Source organism: Poeciliopsis prolifica, unplaced genomic scaffold, assembly GCF_027474105.1.
Source record: "Poeciliopsis prolifica strain line A6 unplaced genomic scaffold, Auburn_PproV2 SCAFFOLD001, whole genome shotgun sequence".
Lineage (NCBI taxonomy): Eukaryota > Metazoa > Chordata > Actinopteri > Cyprinodontiformes > Poeciliidae > Poeciliopsis > Poeciliopsis prolifica.
In genome coordinates, this window is record NW_026562376.1 from 25,707,293 (window position 1) to 25,726,348 (window position 19,056).

At 36.6% G+C, this 19,056-nt stretch overlaps 1 protein-coding gene across 1 annotated transcript in view; it reads left to right on the plus strand.

The window, feature by feature from the left end:
- tdrd12 (tudor domain containing 12) overlaps positions 1-18,225 on the plus strand; it is a 32,489-nt gene extending 14,264 nt beyond the window's left edge. Inside the window, exons 18-37 of the mRNA XM_055042016.1 lie at positions 866-973; positions 2,005-2,190; positions 2,264-2,417; positions 2,519-2,646; positions 3,512-3,703; positions 4,366-4,494; positions 5,765-5,885; positions 6,195-6,334; positions 7,910-8,127; positions 9,129-9,210; positions 9,338-9,519; positions 9,961-10,168; positions 11,206-11,298; positions 12,003-12,166; positions 13,497-13,561; positions 14,723-15,002; positions 15,318-15,431; positions 17,338-17,491; positions 17,739-17,799; positions 17,903-18,225. Coding sequence (XP_054897991.1) covers positions 866-973; positions 2,005-2,190; positions 2,264-2,417; positions 2,519-2,646; positions 3,512-3,703; positions 4,366-4,494; positions 5,765-5,885; positions 6,195-6,334; positions 7,910-8,127; positions 9,129-9,210; positions 9,338-9,519; positions 9,961-10,168; positions 11,206-11,298; positions 12,003-12,166; positions 13,497-13,561; positions 14,723-15,002; positions 15,318-15,431; positions 17,338-17,491; positions 17,739-17,799; positions 17,903-17,973 — 2,850 coding nt within the window. The 3' untranslated portion in view covers positions 17,974-18,225. The remainder of the gene's footprint in view (positions 1-865; positions 974-2,004; positions 2,191-2,263; positions 2,418-2,518; positions 2,647-3,511; positions 3,704-4,365; positions 4,495-5,764; positions 5,886-6,194; positions 6,335-7,909; positions 8,128-9,128; positions 9,211-9,337; positions 9,520-9,960; positions 10,169-11,205; positions 11,299-12,002; positions 12,167-13,496; positions 13,562-14,722; positions 15,003-15,317; positions 15,432-17,337; positions 17,492-17,738; positions 17,800-17,902) is intronic.
- Positions 18,226-19,056: the final 831 nt, after the last annotated feature.

The window sequence follows — 19,056 nt, forward strand, 5'->3', positions numbered from 1 at the left end:
TATTTTTTTAAATCGACTGAAAAATCTGAAGCCTGTCCGTCATTTTGACATGCAATTTTCACCCCTAAGGACACCTGCAACTTTATAGCCGAGGTGACTAAAACAACCCCAAAAAAAAAACCCATCCCTTCTGAATATCATCTCTGACATGGACACTGAATTAAATGCATCTTGCTGACCTGGAGGTTACAGCATGTTGAAGAGTTATGGGCATGATGCGTTTGAGTGCGTCTATTTAAAAAGGGTTTTCCAAATTTTGGCTGAAGTGGTGCACTAACAATCCTACAGTACATAGAGAACAGAGAAAACTAAAGAGAATAATATGTTAATATATTGTTTAAATGGAGGAGTAGACAGTTTACATTGTTGAACAAATAAAGTAATGAGTTAATTAGACTGTAACTAATGCATTAATTAGACTGTGTGTGTAGTTGTGCACTATACAACTACTCTCAGGTTCTGCCTGAGCTGCGAAGATAAAATCCTTTCAGTCCATCATTCAACTTATCCTGCATTAGAATAAAAGACAAAAATAGATGTTAAATGAAAACTGGGAGAAGATACAGTGCTTATTCAAATAGTGCTTTGAAAATAAAAGCAGTAATCTTAATTAAAACAATATGTTGGGTTTACTTCAGGCTCAAGTCTCTAATTAAAGTTAATCAGTTTGGTTGGACCGGACTCAGACATAATAATGTCTATTGTCTCGGTCTGGGTCAGGTTGGACTTTTTAGGCTCGATCTAAATGTTAGCACAAATTTCTCCTCTACATGTAGAAAGTTGTGAGATTGCACATGAACATTGCTGCATTCATCTTTCTCTTTCCTGACTAATCTCTCCGTTTCTTGTCATTCATCTTTGTTAGGTCTCACTCGGTGATCCCTGGGTGAAGGGGATTCTAGTGCATTCAGCCCTTTCCATTGAACCATGCAACACATTAGAAGATGCTCCCATTGCAGATTCTCTTCGTCAGGTAAACAATGATTTAAGTTCTTGGGCTGTTTCACATTAAAGATCAAGTCCAAACAACTTTAATATAGAAAATGTATGTATTCAGAGATGGAAGTATTGACAGTTTTTAACCTGCTTGAGATGTTCTACTTCAGTAGTGCCTCAGAAATTGACAGTATTTTTTTCCTTATCTACATTTTACTGTTCTGGAAAAATGCAAGTCATGCTCATGTGTAAGGTGCAGAGACCCACAGATCCACTTTTCTTTTTCTCTTCCAGTCCAATCCTGGACGCAACTTTTTTTAAGCAAAACGTTTTTGCTATATGCAGCACAGAAAAAAAACATGTATTGACCAAAACCAGAATCAGTTGGTCAGACGCTGATTCCTTGTTGCGTCCACTACCTTCTATCACAAGTTAACAAATTGAATGAAAATGAACCACTCAGACACCACAGTAGTTTTAATACTGTGGTGCATTGCATTCTGTAATGAATGTTCTCTCCAGGTGTTGCAGGAAGCAGTAAATAGATCATCAGAGAAATGATCATCAATTTAAAGAACTTCCCTTTACCAAGTTCAAGTTTGAAATACTTATTCATAAGTAAAATGGTTTAAACAAAGTGAAATGTTCAGTTTGAGATGTCCTTGAGCTGTTAAGCAATGTTAGCATTTGTACTTAGAATTCAGATTTTTTAAATTTTATTTCATAAGATAATTTAATTCAATTGTTTCATTTTTTCTCTTAAGTTATGTCTAAATTTAAATTTCAGCTCATTATATCACTCTAAACACTTTTTCATCAAGTTACAATTCTGCTTCAAATAAAGAACTGGGTTTACTAGATTAGGCAAATAGTCCCACAGGTGTCAAGGCTGCCGTATTCTGGCAGGCAAGGTGGGTGAAGTGTCTTTCCCCAGGACACCGAGGCAGGGGAAGAAGCGATTGAGCCAGCAACCCACTGATTGTGGGATGAACTTCTCTCACCGTTGCCACCATTAAGATCTGTTTCCTCTAAATGATCTAAATTCCATATAACTGGTTTGTCTTGCAGGTCTTGCTTCAGAAAAACTATCGCACTCTTTCTCCAGCTGATCGCTACAGTTGGCCAGCTGTAGCTCGTGGCTGCAACACTTTTATTATCTCCCAGAATGCTGACCAGCCACTTTGCTACCTTATCCCCCTGCTCACCCACATTTTTTTAAACTCCCTCCTCGTATCCCACCTCTCCAGTTCAGGGGTGAGTAAATATTTAGTAAAATGCAAAGCCACTTGTATTTGTGCATGTTTTCTAATATTATGTTTGCATGCAGCCCATAGCAGTGCTGCTGTGCCCAGGCTGGGAAAAGGCTCAGATGATATACAACCTGCTGGAGGACAGCAAGGTTTCTCAAATCCTGCACCCAATTATTGTCTTGGTGGGCATTGGCAAGGATGAAGCCAAGGCTGTAAAATTCCCCAAAAACTGTAAGCAAAACAGAATCAAGTCTTTGTCAACCCAGTCAGTTCCTGACTATGTTTTACTTTTGTTAGATCCAAGTTTAAAAGTTTTATTCTCTTTACTACAGGCCTGCTGATAGTGACCACGCCATTCACTCTTGTCCGTTTGCTGTCTTGTCACTGCTTTCTTTTCCTGCGACTGTACCATCTAGTATTAGATGAGGCTGACCAGCTCTTCACTTTTGCAACTGATGAGGTAACTGTTGTTATCAATAGGAGCCGTTACAATGAACTTTAAAATATGGCAGCAAAATAACACTTTTAGGAGTTTGTCTGCTGCTGCATGCTGTTATCTGGGTCAGCGGATTTCTAATTCTTCATGCCTTGGCCCTCCTTTGCAAACCCACAGACAATGCTACAAAATATGTAAAGAAATAGTGACTTTTATAATTTTTTTTCCTCACTTTTGTTCACTATTAAATAGTTGTTACATTCATCTAGCACAAAAGCTGTCTCAGACCTTCTGATTTTAGTCAGCCATGAGTTCTTTGGGTGTTTTGCAATAGAGTCCTACAACCTGGCTGCTGGATGGTTTCTTCTATCTTTTTCCTGTCAGAAACTTCTTGCGTTTGCTCCACTAGCTTGAGAGGCATAGCAAGAAGTTATTTTAACTTATTCTGACATGATTGAAAAACAGACAAGATTTTATGATTGAAAAATTAATGCACTTTAAAAAATGAATCAATTTTTTTCAATTTTTTCTCATCCTGCTTTTGACTTTCTGGGGTGAACTTGCCACCTGGTGACCGCCACTTTGACCGCCATGGACCTAAAGGTTAAATCAATTGTAATTAAGCTCCTAACTCAAAGAGGTCTGACTGTAAATGACACTGAAGTCTGTCGTGGGCACCCTCACTTAGTTGTTTAGTAGTTGGAATCACATGTGCATCACTGAACCATGGACCTATCAACTTTATTCTTTTCCAAACTAATCTGTCAGTTTCAATCATTGTCAACAACCATTTGTTTTGTTGAAACAAAGAAACATTGTACTTAAAGAACTGATATTTTTTGTTTCTGTGTAGACATAAGTATTTATGCTTTTTTTTTTTTTGTCCCAGATGGCAGCCATCCTACAACATTTTCAGAAGGTGACTTCCAGCGAGGAGAAAGCATTCTGTCCTCGGCAACTGGTTGCTGTGGCCAAAAGATGGACCAGTCCCATGGAGGATCTAATCTCTAATCATATGCCCCATCCCTCCATTATTATAACTGTCCCTGAGGAGGCTGCACTGTATGGAAACATCCAGCAGGTTGGTCAGATAAAAGACAGACTGTGGAGTTTAACTTGGGCAAAAGTTTGCAAACCATGCACTGATAATGTTTTACTGCTAATGAAGAACTTGATATTACAGTGACACAATAGTTGTGTCAACTGTAATATATATTACAGTGAGATTTTTGAGGAGTCCTTCTTTAATTAGTAGCGCTTTGCGGGGGTCAGTAACAGCTTAGTTCAGTACCAGAAATGATCGTGTAAGAAAAATCAGTCATTTTAATCTAACTTTTCTTTTCCTAATTAATGCTTAAGCCAAAGGAATCAAAATGGAGGCTTTGGGAGATGGAAGAAGGTTTGCATACCCCGAGTCAGATATGGTATTTTCCACCTGAACCAATGTTTCTCAATGTCTATCTTCAGGGTTCACTGCCCTGCATATTTTAGGAGTTTCCTCCTGCTGCACACCTGTCTCGTCATGTCCAAAATATGCAGGCAGTGGTCCCTGAGGACCAGCATTATTGTGGAACCAAAATATAGGAAACTGCTGACGGTCAGTAAAAATTCGTTAAACCCAAGGAACCATGCTTCTGTTTCAAGTAAAAGAAAAAGAAGAAATACAGTTTGGAATGAAATATGCAGTCTAAATATGTGCACTAAAATATCAATTTTTCTGACTTTGCATTTTGGTTTGTACAGGTTATCCTGATGACGGTTGAGAGCAACAAGATATCTGCCCTTCTGGGAGTGTTGGATTTCAGTCCTGAAGTTGGCCAAAAGACACTGATTGTTACAAATTCTGCTGAGGAGGTTGAAGATGTGTTTAAGGTGACAAAAGTTTTGACTCATTGTCCTGATGTTTTACGTTGTACTATAGTAATTCTTTTGTTTGTTTATTTTTTATTTCAGTTTCTGCTTTTCTATTGATCTTTTATTGATTAATTCAGCAAAGCAGGTTGATTATTTTTTATGGCATTTTACATCAGATTGAATATAAAAGTATAGTGTGGTTAAATGTAGTGTTGATCACGTTTTAACATATCAAAGCCTGACGGCACTCTGCTGTACAAGCTGCACCAAATAACTATTTGAACTTTGAACTATACAACTTCAAGAGAATTTATTTAATTTATTTTACCAGTCAAATCTAATGAGTTTCTATTTATATTGTGCCAAACTACTTCAGTGTGAAAGGACATAGTGTTATTTAATGTTTAGAAGTACTCACTGAATGCAGAGAAATCTATAATGTCCTTTACAGTTGAATAGGTAGTTTTATCTGCCACTTTTTGCACTCTACTGAACATTTTTGAATACTATCTCATATTGCTCTGTATTCAACAAGTCTGAATAAAACGCATTTGAAGAGCCAAGTATTTCCAGCAATATCTTTGGAAAGCAAAAATACCCATATTGTACATTTAAAATAATTTAAAATTACTTGTTTGTTGTAGTTGTAATTCTTGGCAGCACAAATGCTGCCCTTTTGAATTTCGAAGCTGCGACGCTGAGGCATACTGTCCCAATTCAATTCAGTTTTTGCAAATTTGTAACCTGCGCACTCTAACCCTTATGTTCACTTTGACAAGTTCACTCTTCACAGAGGGGTGTATGGTGTAATGCAAGGATTCAGACCAGGTCTTAGACATCTACAAAAGTCTAAAATCCTGTGGCACTTTTAGCTGGGAATGCTATTTCTTTAGCACTTTCTTCTTAAGAAATGTTTGTCATGTTTCTTGGGGAGATTTTCTTTAGCAACACATGCAGTTTAAAATATTCGCACGTCTGCTCTTTGTTTTGTGATGTCAGCCTCTTTCTTTTAAATTGCTGTGTAGATAATTTTTACTAGTGACACGTGATTCCCACACTCCAGAGGACAACGTTTTGTTAGCGACCTGTCCAATAAACTTCACCTCTTGCTTAATTACTGCTGGAGATGAGGGATAGGGACAGAAGTCGTACCAATAAGATGTCTGTTAACAAAATTTGTTTGAGCGTGTATTAAACAGGAAGAGTGTTTGCTACCAATGTCTGTGCATAGATGAGTGTATATAAAGGATGAATAGACTAGATAGATTTACATGATTCTGTATTGCAGGCTGTGAGCAACAAATCAGCATTCTGTCTCAAGATCCACAAGGGATTACTGGACAAGCTGGATGACTTTGTCATCCAGCAGTGGAGGAAAAACGTTGGCCCTGGCACTCATGTGATCCTGGGTAAATTTATTACAATTGTTGCTCCTGTTTAGGGGTGGGTATAATCATCCATGCAATGCAGTTATTGTTTCTAAATTCACGGTCCCTCTTAAATAAAATCAAGACAATTAAATAGCAAAAGTATTTAAGGCAATATTAAATTGAAAGTGAGTCAAATCATGTCTTGTAGAATTGAAATTGAACTGTAAGGTTCATTACATTACCCAGCATTACTCTTGTCATAGATTATTGTAAAAGTAATTAACCTAAAATTTTACAGAATTGTAATATTGCTGCTGTTTTTGCATTTGTTTTTCCTTCATTCTTCAGTGAGCACCAGTGAATGCTTGAGGGGCCTTGGCATCAGAGATGCAGCTTGTGTTGTCCACTATGGATTTCCGCCTTCTCCTAAAGTGTTTGGCTACAGACTCTTTTGCATGGCTGAAAACTTTCGAAGTCTACTTAAACAAGTAGGTTAACAAATTACCTACACAAAATCTTTTTTTCTTTTTTTGCAAATATACATGGTCTAATTTATGTAAATTCATCACTTGGCGGGGAGCCACAGATGGGGTCAGGTGGGACACAGACATCAAATGGGGAAAGAGGATAATATTCTATTCTTCTTCTTCTTATTATTATTATTCTTATTCTAGCAATTGACCAACACGGGTTTTTGAGGCAGATGGCAATATAACTGTTTTGACATCAGTCAAACTAATCTCCAGTATGTGCTGCCAATGATTTTGGGGATGATTGTTGAAGCTAAAGTAGTTTTTTCTTCCTCCATTTACATGAATAAAATGACACCATAATAACAAATGTTTTCCTACTAAAGAGAAGAGCTCTAGATATTTTCTAGTTCAAAGCTCAGATGCAAACAAAGCTCAGATGCAAACGTCACATTATCATCCACTGCTGTAGTTGTATGCAGAAATGTTCTGCATTATAGAAACTAGATTTGAGGGAATCGACTACAAAATGCGCAACACCTGCAATCCCACAATAAATTTCAGGCTCTGAATCCATTCTCAAGAGGAAACAGAGACACACTTCTGTTTCATCCTGCTCACAGTGAGACAGAAACAGACTTTCAAATTGCAGATGCAACTAAATAAGACAGAAATTCATCATTGTTGAAAACGTACCTGTTGGCTGCGAGTCTTACAAAATTACCAGCCGCTTTCTACCAGGGAAGGAGCTGCTGAATGTGTTAATGTATTGATGCACTTATTGGCTGATGTTCCTGTTGATATCTACCGTATTTTCCGGACTATAAGTCGCTCCGGAGTATAAGTCGCACCGCCATAAAATCTATAATAAAGAAGAAAAATACATACATAAGTCACATTTTTTAGGAAAATTTATTTGATAAAGTCCAACACCAAGAACAGACATGTCATCTTGAAAGGCAATAAAAATAGAATAGAGGCAACAACTGGTTGAATAATTGTACAGTATGCTAACATTACATGACAAACAACGAACTGAGAACGTGCCTGGTATGGTAAGAGTTATTCAGACAACTGGAGCATAAATAACATGCTAACAAGTTTGCCAAACTATCCGTGTCACTCCAAATCACTAAATGCAATAAAATCTTTATCCTCTGTGTTGCTTGTAAGCAACTCTGCTAAGTCTGAACGTAGAATAACACAGGCCTAGAGCGCCCTCTTGCGGTTTAGTGTGAAAATAACATGTGATATGATATACAGATGTGTTAATTTCCACACATAAGTCACTCTGGAGTACAAGTCGCACCCCTGGCCAAACTATGAAAAAAACTGTGACTTATAGTCCGGAAAATACGGTAATTTGTTCCTATGTGTCCCAATATGATGTTTATTCTATTCTCAAGAAACCTGGCTTGGACTCCTCTGAGCTTAATATTTACTGGCTCACTCCTACCTTAACATTTATCAGAGAGTTGCATTCATCGCAAACGTAAATTAAACAGCTATCCGAACTTGTTGCAAAAATATGTATCTATTGATGTTTTTGGACACCAACTATTAAGGTTTTTTTGGTTTGTGGTTTTCCCTCAGGATCAAACAGATGGTGGTTCTTCAGTCAGCAGATCAGTGCTGCTGATCTCAGAAAGAAATACTCGCCATGTTGTGGGAGTTCTTCGTTATTTGGAACGAACTGATGCGCCACTTCCACCTGTACTGTTCTCCTTTGCTGAGGGGGTGCATGTGGCCCGCGAAGACCAGAAGACAGATAGACCTTTTTGCAGCTACCTGAAGAGCTTTGGGTTCTGCAGGTATGGTTTAGTTCATTTATTTCAGATAAGTCATACTTTTACATCTCAAAAAGTGAAATTGATGTTGTAGTTACTGCTATTACCACATCAAGTTTATTTAAAGAGTCATACAATGAGAAGAACAATAACTTGATAGACTGCTAATTTTGCAGGTTTTCCCATTTGTAAATCATGTCTTTAGTCTTTAGTTTTCATCATATGTACTCTTCAACAATGAGTGTGAAACAAAAATCCATAAAATCTCATCCACCAATGCTATATGCTTACTCATACACGCAAAAACTGTTGAGTCAAAGTATTTCCATTGAATTTCCATCATCAACTTGAATTGAAGTATATATTTATTAATCAAACTAATTTCTGTTTACTATTTACAAACAGAAATAACAACAAATGAATGAATATACATCATTAATCCAGAGGAAATTCACATTAAACAAGTAAAAATGCATGGTAACTTTTTTTTTTCAGCTGATACCGATAACCAATAGTTTTGGAAAGAAATGATTAAACCAACATTTGCCAAAAATATCAAACAAAGACATTTTTCAAATGAACATCTTTTCAAAGAAGTCGCTGTACTTAATGATGCGAAAAAAATAAAATAAAGGCCTCTAGAACTGATGTAGAAATAAAAATAAATACTAAATGAAAGACGATAGTTTTTGTGGATCTTTACAATCCAAATATGCATGGTAAAACTTAGCCGAATTATCATATTGTACACAGACACCTCTTGACTTAGATTCTCGATTCTCTCCGGTCAATTAATGATCGGGTCAATCAGTATCAGCAGAAGGAGAAGTTTACATTTCTGCACTGTTACATGTTGCTTTCTAAAAACAGTAAGCTCAAGGAGTTGACCAAATTAAAAAGCAAAGGGACATTTCCAACAAGTCTGTGTGAGTTTGGTGTAAAAGTTGTTTTCTTCTAATTTAGGTATTAGAAAAAATGATCAGTAAGTGAAAAGATATCGCCACGTTTAAATTCTGTCCCTGCAGGGACAGGAGTGTGTGTCCTGATCGTCACAGAATCAACCCTCAGTCAGATCAGTCTGCTCTTCCTTCATCTGGAGTCATTGAAGTGAGAGAGTTTGGTTTTTTTCAAATCTTTTACTCTACTCTGGTTATACATAAAAACATAAAATGGATCATTTTCAAAATATTTGGCAAGATCAGTTTTGTAAAATGTCCTTCTGATGTATTTCTAGGTCTTACCGCTCTACATTAAGACAGCCTCTGTCTTCTATGGTCGTTTGGTCAAGCAGAATGACAAGGAGTTTGATAAAATGGCCTCTGAGATGATGTCTTATTATGCTGACAAGAAACCTGGAGCCAAAGAGCTGCTGGAGGGAGCTTTATATGCAGTTCAAGAGGATGAGACCTTCCACAGGTTTGTTATATTGGCAGCCATGCATTTTTCATAAGTGTTCTCATTCATATAATAAAGAAGAAAAATACATATATAATACATTGATTGGGACTTCAATCAATGAAGTGATACGTCACAGAAAATAGATTCAAAACAAACGGACACTTGAATTAAAATGAAACGGCAGAAGTGCAAAAATATATATTTATTTAAAGTTTATATTTTTTCTATTATCTTACCCATTTTAAGACTTTATAGTTGATGTTTAGGTATAGTTCAAATGTATTCCAATAACACATATAGCTAGTGATATTCTCAAATTTCTTGTCAACTTTTACTTTTTTTTTTAACTCAAAAACAGGCTGCTGGATTGATGCCATAGCATCCCTGCCATCGAGTTTTCTGGGGGAACTCTGATATATTTGTGATATTTTTGTAATGTTACCGTGTGTTTCCTGGCAGAGTGAAGATTCTGGTGCTACCTGATCATGGTGAAAGCATCTTTTACAATGTCTTGGTTCAGTTCATTGATATTGGAAAGGAGAGTGATGTCAAATCCCATCAGATCCTTGAGCTGCCGCCACAGTTTCATTCCCTGCCTAACCAAGCTGTTGAGATGGTGGTCTGCAGGGTGAAGCCAGCTGATGCTGAGATTGAGTGGCATCCAAAGGTCTTTCCACTTCCCCACATCACATCAATGCATAATCAAATCACTTAGATAATCATTAATCATTTTTTTATTAGTATTTTTACATTTTTTTTCTTTTCCCCAATAGACTGGGGTATCTTGATAAGTGATGACAGGTGGAAATAGCAAAACAGTTGGTGTCATTTTGGACAGTTTATAGCAGTTTACCAGATCCTTGATAGTGAGGTCTATGTGTCTTAAATTTCTTCATCAATGCCTACCAATAAGTGTCTTTCAGGAATTCCCCACAAACATTTGCAAACAGCTCCGATTTTTAACGTTTTTTTTAAAGGCACCGACTTTGCATATCAACAGGAACTCATTCAAAGGACGACTTCAAATACACAGCAGGCAGAAAAAAACAAAACACAAGTCAGGTCAAAGGTGCAGAGAAGAAAAAAGCCTTATTGTTTTGTGTAAGGCTTTAATGTGTAAAGCCTTAGACAATAAAAACCATTTGTTGTGTTTTCAAGCACACCGTGTAAGCAAACATCTTACAGTTCAAAACAGTCAATTTTTGCATATCACTGCCAATTGTGAATTTTTATTTTTATCAGTAAACAAAGGTGCTTATTCTGATAGTTATAGAAATGCAGTTAAGCTATGATTAATGAAAAACAACCCTCATGAATTTAAGTAAATAATAGTTCCCTACATCTGAAATAATTAACATAAGTGTTGACAATGTGAAGTTTGTCCATAAATTAAACATCTCCGCATGAGATTTGTGGTCTCAGCATCATCATACAATCCAATCCAAAATAAGGATCCACTTTGGGTGGCAGAATTCATTTACTAACTCAACTAATTTTTTTAAACAATTGATTGTGATAGTCACAGCAATCCTGTGATTAACCAGACTAAAAAGTTTAATTGTTTCAATGCCCTATTAATTGTGCTGACAACATTCCCAAACAATTCATTTTGAGATTTTCAATTGTTTGTGAGGTTGTGGAAATTTTTCTAAAGAAAGTTTATGCAAGGTACAAGATATAAGATTCTGTTTTTCCTGGTTCCAGGTCACCAGAGCAATTAGCAAGAAGATCCGAGGTCTGCAGCATCGAGCCAGAGCCGTTCAGTGCCTGGGGAATACAGTTTTTGTCGATCCTATGGTGAATTTCTTTTTTTTAATTTTATTGATTTTCAGAACTTTATGTGAACGAGAATACAAAAGCAAACACAAAAACAACCCATCTCAAATCAACATGGAGCACTGTAGTGTCTGTATGAAAACATACACAAAATACAAACGTTCCCTGATGTGATTTAAAGTAGAATGTCAGCAAGCTGTCAAAGGACAACAAAGTAAATACATTGAAGGTAAAAAGAAAAAAAGTCAGTTCTCATCTCCAGGTGATATCACAACTTATGTAAGAAAGATTGCAATGCTTTACAGATTCTCTCAAATTTGTCAGACTTTTGATGAAGATTAGGACTCAGTTTTCGACCTTAATAATGGCAGAGATTTGTGATATCCACATGCCGACTGTTAAGAACCCGACGTGCTGACCATCTCAGTACTGCATGTTTCTTCGCCAGAAATAAGAAGATTACAAGCAAAGATCTGCATGAAATAGAATGTCTGGAGCATGATTAAAAAGACAGAAGGAGGGGGTCAGCAGGAACTGTTTGCCTATGTTAATTTCTTTTTTTAACCTTGTCATTCAATCAGAGTTACATCTCTTTAATAAAAATTGCCATTCCGAGGGAGCAGCATGGTTAAAGCACTGGAGGCTGTCTCAGGATAGGCTCAAGCTATTTGTAAAAATTTCACTTCTATTTTTTAAATTTATTTTTTCAATCTGTCTTTCATTAGGTACGAGTCACTCAGATGCCAGGCACAAAAACATTTATAAATGAGTACAATGTGCAGACTGAGATCCTGAAGACGGGGATGGGAGTCAATAATCCCGAGCATTTAGACTTCTTCAGAGCAGCGGTTCAAGACAACAGCAGCAAAGATGAAGGTCACGCATCAAGGTTAGAAATAAAAGTTACATTCTGAAAGTAAGCTGGTGGGTACAAATCTATATTTACTTTCCTCATAAGAGTAAGTACAACATTCTTACTGTAATTTACAGAATGGGAGTTTGCTGCTTGGAGAAATGCTGTCTGTTTTATAAAGCATTGCTTGACTCAGTTAGTAGTTATTGTTGTGCTGTAAAAGTTCTAGTTTCATAATGTAGTTTCATCATTCTGCTCTTTTGATTAATTTTAATCACAAAACTCTAAATGTGCTTAAGGTAGAGCAATTAAAAACAAATGACAGTGTCAGTAATGTCACTAAGTGAAAACAAATCTTGGAAATATAAACCTTAAACGAAACAATAAGATTAAAACGCATAATTTGAAAGAATGTGGTCAAATTTGAAAAGAAAACTATGGAAAAACTTCAATGTGGGTCCTCATGCCTATTGTCTTCATTTTATTAAAATGTTCCTCAACATAATAGCATAATTAAACAAAGGATAATAATGCATTTATTGTGTAGGATAGTAATGTTAGGACCTGCCAGAGCCTGTTTGTGGGTCCCTCCGGCCCCACGGCTGATCTCTGGACTTCAGGTCACCAACGAACCCCAGACTCTCGTCTCCTCCGACGTGTCTGTGTCTAAACTGTATTGACCAGTAACAAATAAAACTGCATTTCATGTAATCAGGGGATTTTTTTCTTTTTATTAAATTGGATTTTAAATAGTGTTAGAATGATCATAAAATGTGTGCAGCAATGCAGACCCAACAACTAGAGGCTAACTGCTCATGTAAACATTAATTATGTGATGATTTGGAAAGAATTGTGAAATTCAGCAGAGATTTGCATTTAAGGTCTCACCTGTTTCTCACCTGTTGTGATGCTTGACAGTAGCCTGATCATATGACAGGTTAGTCAGATGCTTATTACCTTTTCAGTTTCATGTTGGGTCGGCTTTGGATTTTCTTAGCTCTGCTCCTCTTGCCTTGAAGGATCTTCATAATTGGACATCATTAGGTCAAAAATGTGATTAATTAAAGTACCATCTTGCTCAATGATTATACTATCATTTTTGGGAAAAGCCTTCTAGTTTTGTGGTCAATACTTTTTCACTGACTCAGCTCTTAACACTGGATGAGAGAAGCTCTGTGTAATATTGGTAACGCCCGATGTTGGTTATCTTTTAACATATTGGTTTCAGTCTAAGTAAAACTGGGCCAATATGAACAACCGATACTGCGGGGTGTGGTGATGTGGGAGTAGTTTGTTCAAACTAAGATGTATTTGTATGTTGTTGATGTTACTGGTGTTTTAAACAGAAATTGATTTATGTCTACAGCAACGAAGACAGAAGACTAATTTACAAAAGTAATCCTGCTGCCTCTTGGAGCCTTCATGAAAATGGTAAAATGGAGTTCTATCTCCACATCGACTTTTCACGTATTTTCAAAGTTGTGCTGTGTTATTGTGGAATGCTTTAATTGGCACTGATGGAGCACATCCCCAATAAAAGGATTTGGAGGGAACATGTGTTCAGAAACCATATTGATCTGCTGGGAAATGTTGATGGTGGTTCATTAGCATTTAGATTTCCCAGAGTGATCATCCTGGGGCTCTGTGCAGTCCCAATACAGAAGGAGCTGGAGCTGCTGACAGGTCGAAACGGTCATCCCTCCGTCAAGTCATTCCAGTTTTCTGAATGTGTTTGAATAGAAAACCTTTCTATTCTTTAAATATACAACTTGTATGCAGAAAAGTCCTAATAAATACAGAAGTCCATTGGCCTGCTTCAACAAACCATTCATTTGGGATAAACTTCCAAATTTGCTATTCACATTAAACGTCTCTCTAATGCACTGTCTGTCTTTAATCTCTGCTCTTTTGTTCCAACTAGTATTACCACTTGGATTATTCAACACTGCCTTTCTTATTTTATTTTTTTATTAGAAATTTTTTTTTTTTTTTTTTTTTTATAGATGATCTGGTCTTATTTTTTTAAGTGACCTTATGTGCCCTGAAATACACCTTTCATATTACAAAATATATAATTATTATCATTAGAACTACTTTAACTACTACAAGTAGAAGCATTGCTGTGGTTATTGGGACAAGTAGTGTCAGCCTTCCAGGTATTTATACTAATTTAGATATGTACTTATGGGTGGCGACCGGGCAGACCAGCAGCTTAGATCCATTTCCCGCAGATTGGAATATATATGAAGGAAAGGTGCATAGTCACCTGGGTGCCCATCATTTTGCACATGAATTTTTTTTTGTCCCTTCAGAAAGTTTTTGTGTGAATGCTGCACATTCTTTTCTACATGAGGCTCAGGTCATTTCTGCCCATTTACAGTAAACAATAGCCATTCCACTGTCACTAACACAGCAACCTTTTTTGGTATTTGCCAAAATAGGAATCAGCAAGTCAGGCTTTTTAAAGATTGGTAATCAGCGATTGGACAGAAAACTGCAATTGGTGCAGCCCTAAACAAAACTATTAATACATTTATCAGTTCAACCTGGTGGTTACTTTTCTGTGGGTAATCAGCTTTTGTGTGTTTACAGGTGAGCCTGATGGTGATGAGCAAGTTGTGTCAAGGGATGAAACAGTCTGCAATGACCCCAGAGATGAAACAGTCTGCAATGACCCCAGAGATGAAACAGTCTGCAATGACCCCAGAGATGAAACGGTCTGCAATGACCCCAGAGATGAAACGGTCTGCAATGACCCCAGAGATGAAACGGTCTGCAATGACCCCAGAAATGAAACGGTCTGCAATGACCCCAGAGATGAAACGGTCTGCAATGACCCCAGAGAAACAGTCTGCAATGACCAGTCAAAGAGGTGCAAAATAATTTTTTCTGTTAGATGATCTTTAGAACATTATTGAGTGGTTTGGAATTGGCACAACCTAATTTTATTACTAGAAAATAGGATGTATGTAAATGTCATAATTAACTTCAAGTCATCTTATTTGGTGGGAACTTCTTAAACAGAAGTTGTTCCAGTTCTATTTTATTAAATATAAGAATCTCTTTTACAAGGAAAAGTGACAAGTAACATTGCTGATTTGAAAATGAGTTTTGAAAACTTACAGCGTTAATTAAAAGTGAAATTGCATTTCAAACCTTTCTTGTGTTCTGTCTGGTTGTATTTCAGTTTATACCCTCAGGTTGTTTGGTACCAGACCTGTGACTCTGTAATTGTAACTGTGAAGTTGATGAACCCAGAGAGTCAACGCTGCGATTTCTACTCAGACAGAGTTGTCTACAGGTCAGTCATGATCACAACACTAAGAGCTCACTTATTGTCATTCTGCTCAATAATCAGTTTATCCTTTTGTTTCCCCACTGTATTGGTAGTGAGTACATACAATGAACACCTGTGCAGTTTGAACACACACACAAAAATAAGTTTGGTCTGGTTATGTTTTTCCTCTAAGATAAATTTGTAACACATCTACATTTCATTGTTGGGACAAAATGTTACTTCAGTTATATTTTGTGCAATCTCCTGTTTGACTCCTTTCGGACACTGCTTGTCTGCAGGTGTCTTGTCTGATTGCTTATTCACCTTTTACTGGTTGACACAGTGTCATATGTTTATACCACACTGTGGCCACACTCAGCCTTTTCAATATCTGAGAATCAACTACAGATTGGCCATTTTGGTTGTTACTGATTTTTATCTTTTAATGCAGTAAAAGTCATCTTAGTTTGTCTTAGGTAAACTGTTGTGCTGCCCAGGTTGGCTAAGTGATTAGCATCTTTTACCACATGGACTTTCTTCTCTCGTTTAGCTATTACAGGCTTTTTTGTCTGACATGAAAGTTAAGTATTAACCTTGCGATGCATTTACTCATTTTTGTAAGTGACACTAAAGTCACTTCTCCACTAGAGTGGCTATAATCAGTTGAGCCCAAGTCCGCCTCAGCCAGATCCATCTAAATGAGCAGATCCTGAACTTGTTTATTCATTACTTGAACGTTATGAAATGTTTTGTGTCAGATTTATCTTAAGTTTAGATGTTTACATTTCGGCTTATAGAAGCTCTTTAAACACCATCTCAGTAATTCTGCTTCAGTTGAAGAATTTGTTGACTATAGTAACTAACCATTTGCAAATTATTGTCACCTCAATTTGGCAGTGATTAAAAATAAAAAGTGAACTTTAAAACTGCAATGCTAAATGCAATGCTGTCAAACATTTGGGTGCACTTAAGTTTTATGTCCGTGCACCTAAGAAAAAAAGTCAACAGTTCAACCAGTAGAAAGTTAGTCTAGAGGCCTGTTAAACTCGATCATGAAAGAAGCGTGGCTTCTTTCATGATCGAGCTGACGCATCACATGCATCCCGGCCAAACATTAGCGATGCACCGATCCTCGTATTTCACTTCTGATACAGATATCTATAGATTGTGGTGATCTCAGTTATTTATTTATGTAATCATGCCTGTCTTATTTCTTATCAGGAATTGTTATTGGTTGAAATTATAATAATTCATAATCTAAATCTGCCAGTTATTTGAATAAAAGTGGATTCAGCTGTATCTGTGGATATGCAGGGGATCCAAATCAAAATTTGTACAGGTTTCTGTAGAAGATTGTGGCAGCCCAAATTCTGATCATCCGTAAAGTTTGACACATCCTTTACGGATGTGTCAAACTCATTTTCGTGTGTCAAACTCATTTTCGTTTTGGGCCAAATCAAGATCATGAAGGCTCTTAAAGGGCCAGTTGTTCCAGAACATGTTGATAAAACCTGTTTACAAACTGTTAATATGTCAATAAATTCTTAAAATTACATAATATTTTTTAACATCTTTTCAGTCCTTTCAGGAACTAATAATAAATGAAACTTTATTTACTCGCTGTATAAATCATGGACTATAATCATACATCAACTAAATTCTCAAGAAACTGGAGGAATTGATTGATATAAATTGGCAGTAAACATAAAAACTGCATTGATATGATTGATAATATAATATTTAATATATTTAGTCTAGTCTGTGGAGGGCCACATAAAAAGCTACGGCGGACCGTTTTTGGCCCCCTGGCCTTGAGTTTGACACATGTGTACTAAACTGTGCCTCCATTGAAGCTGCTGACTTTAGACTGAAACACTCTGATTCTGTTTTCACTGAAATAAAACTGTAAAAGGCTTTCTCTTGTGTTCAGTGGCAGAGTGAACGGACGTTCCTACATGGCTGATCTGGAGCTTCACCAGAAAATAGAAGCCGACATTTGCCACTGGGAAATGAAGTCCAATCAGCCTGTTCTTAAACTGGTAAAACAGCAGCAAGGACACTGGGAGAGACTCATCAGGAGTAAGGTACTGAAATCATGCTCACTCTGTCAAGATTATTTCAGCAGTAAGCTAGTACAAAGTGAGATGCATGGTGGAAATATAACACAGTTAACAAACAACACATAAAAAAACATTTAGTTACAGTGGCAGAATAAACAGACCTAACGAAAGGTTGTAATCCAGACCAGAATGAATCTGTCCAGTGAGAAACTGAAACAAACGTTGATGTTGAGAGGAAATGGTGACTTTAAAAAGTGGTTTCATTCCACAGAATATTTTTGTGAGTTACGACATGGACCATGTTGACGACTACGAAGACAAATCATCAAGTTGTAAGAAAATCCATCAAAGCTTTTTGAAAAATAAAAAAAGTGAAATGTTGGAGCTCATGCAGATGCTCATTGTGTTTTTTATTTTTAAAATTTTTTTTTTTAGGTCTGTTTGTGGAGAATACAGGAGAGGACAGCTGCTATCTGAACTCGGAGAGCAGCAGCGACAGTGACTGAACCCAAAATGTTCTTGTTATTTACATCTCTTCCTTTCAAGATATATTTCTGATTCCTTTTGTAGTTGGTTTTATTGTTCTCATATGTGGAGTTTAGATGGTTGTCCTTCAGAGGCCAACATTCAGAGTCTGAAATCCAGTTGTTTGGAAATTGTCATCTTTTTTTCTTTGTTTCAGTTGCAGATGAGCAAATACTAAAACATTCATTTTTATTCATGTACATTAAATTTAAGTCTGGGCATATAGGTTAACACACATGACTGTTTTCTTCCTTTAAAAACAACTTATAATCACATTTAATGATGGCTTGTGACAGTGTGGGCAATTGAGAAGCCAAATTCTCTTATTACTAACTTGTAAAAATTAAACATAATTTAATTGTTCCCCCATTTTTTGTTCAATTAATTGATTGGAAATGTGATAAACAATTTCATTACCTTTGAGTTGTTTCAAGTTGGGATCCAGATAGGCTCTGTGCATCTTGGTGTGTAATATGTATGGAGGCAGAATCCTGACAAAGTTAACAATAAATATGGAAATAAATTAATAGCTTGATAAAGTAATAAATGTGTCAAAAAAATAAGAACTTTGCCAACTTCTTTGATTATCAAATGTAGCATTCATTAATGTATAATTTTCAGCAATATTAATTTAACGTCACTGTCATTTATCCCACCTGCAGTCCAAAGAGGGGTGGAGTGAACCCTGTGTGAGCTGTTGACCCTGTGGGCCGTCCTGCTGGCGTCACGCTGATCTCACTGAGGTTTTTTTCCTCCATTGTTTTGGAAACTGACAGGACTCCCACATCACTTTCCTGCAAACAACACAGAAAAATTGCGACGTCTGCCACACTGTTCCTGAATGTCAAGGTAGTGCTGCGTGGACATCATAATCAAAAAATAAGAAAATTATAACTAAAATTTAAGCAATTTCTCTTTTGAGATCACTTGTCCAATTCAAAATAGTGATTCGGTAAATTCTGTTAAAAATGATCAACAAATACGGACATTAAACTGTATAATTAAATTGTAAAAAATATATTTTTTTGGATGCTATATTTTGCACATGACTTACTTTTATCAAG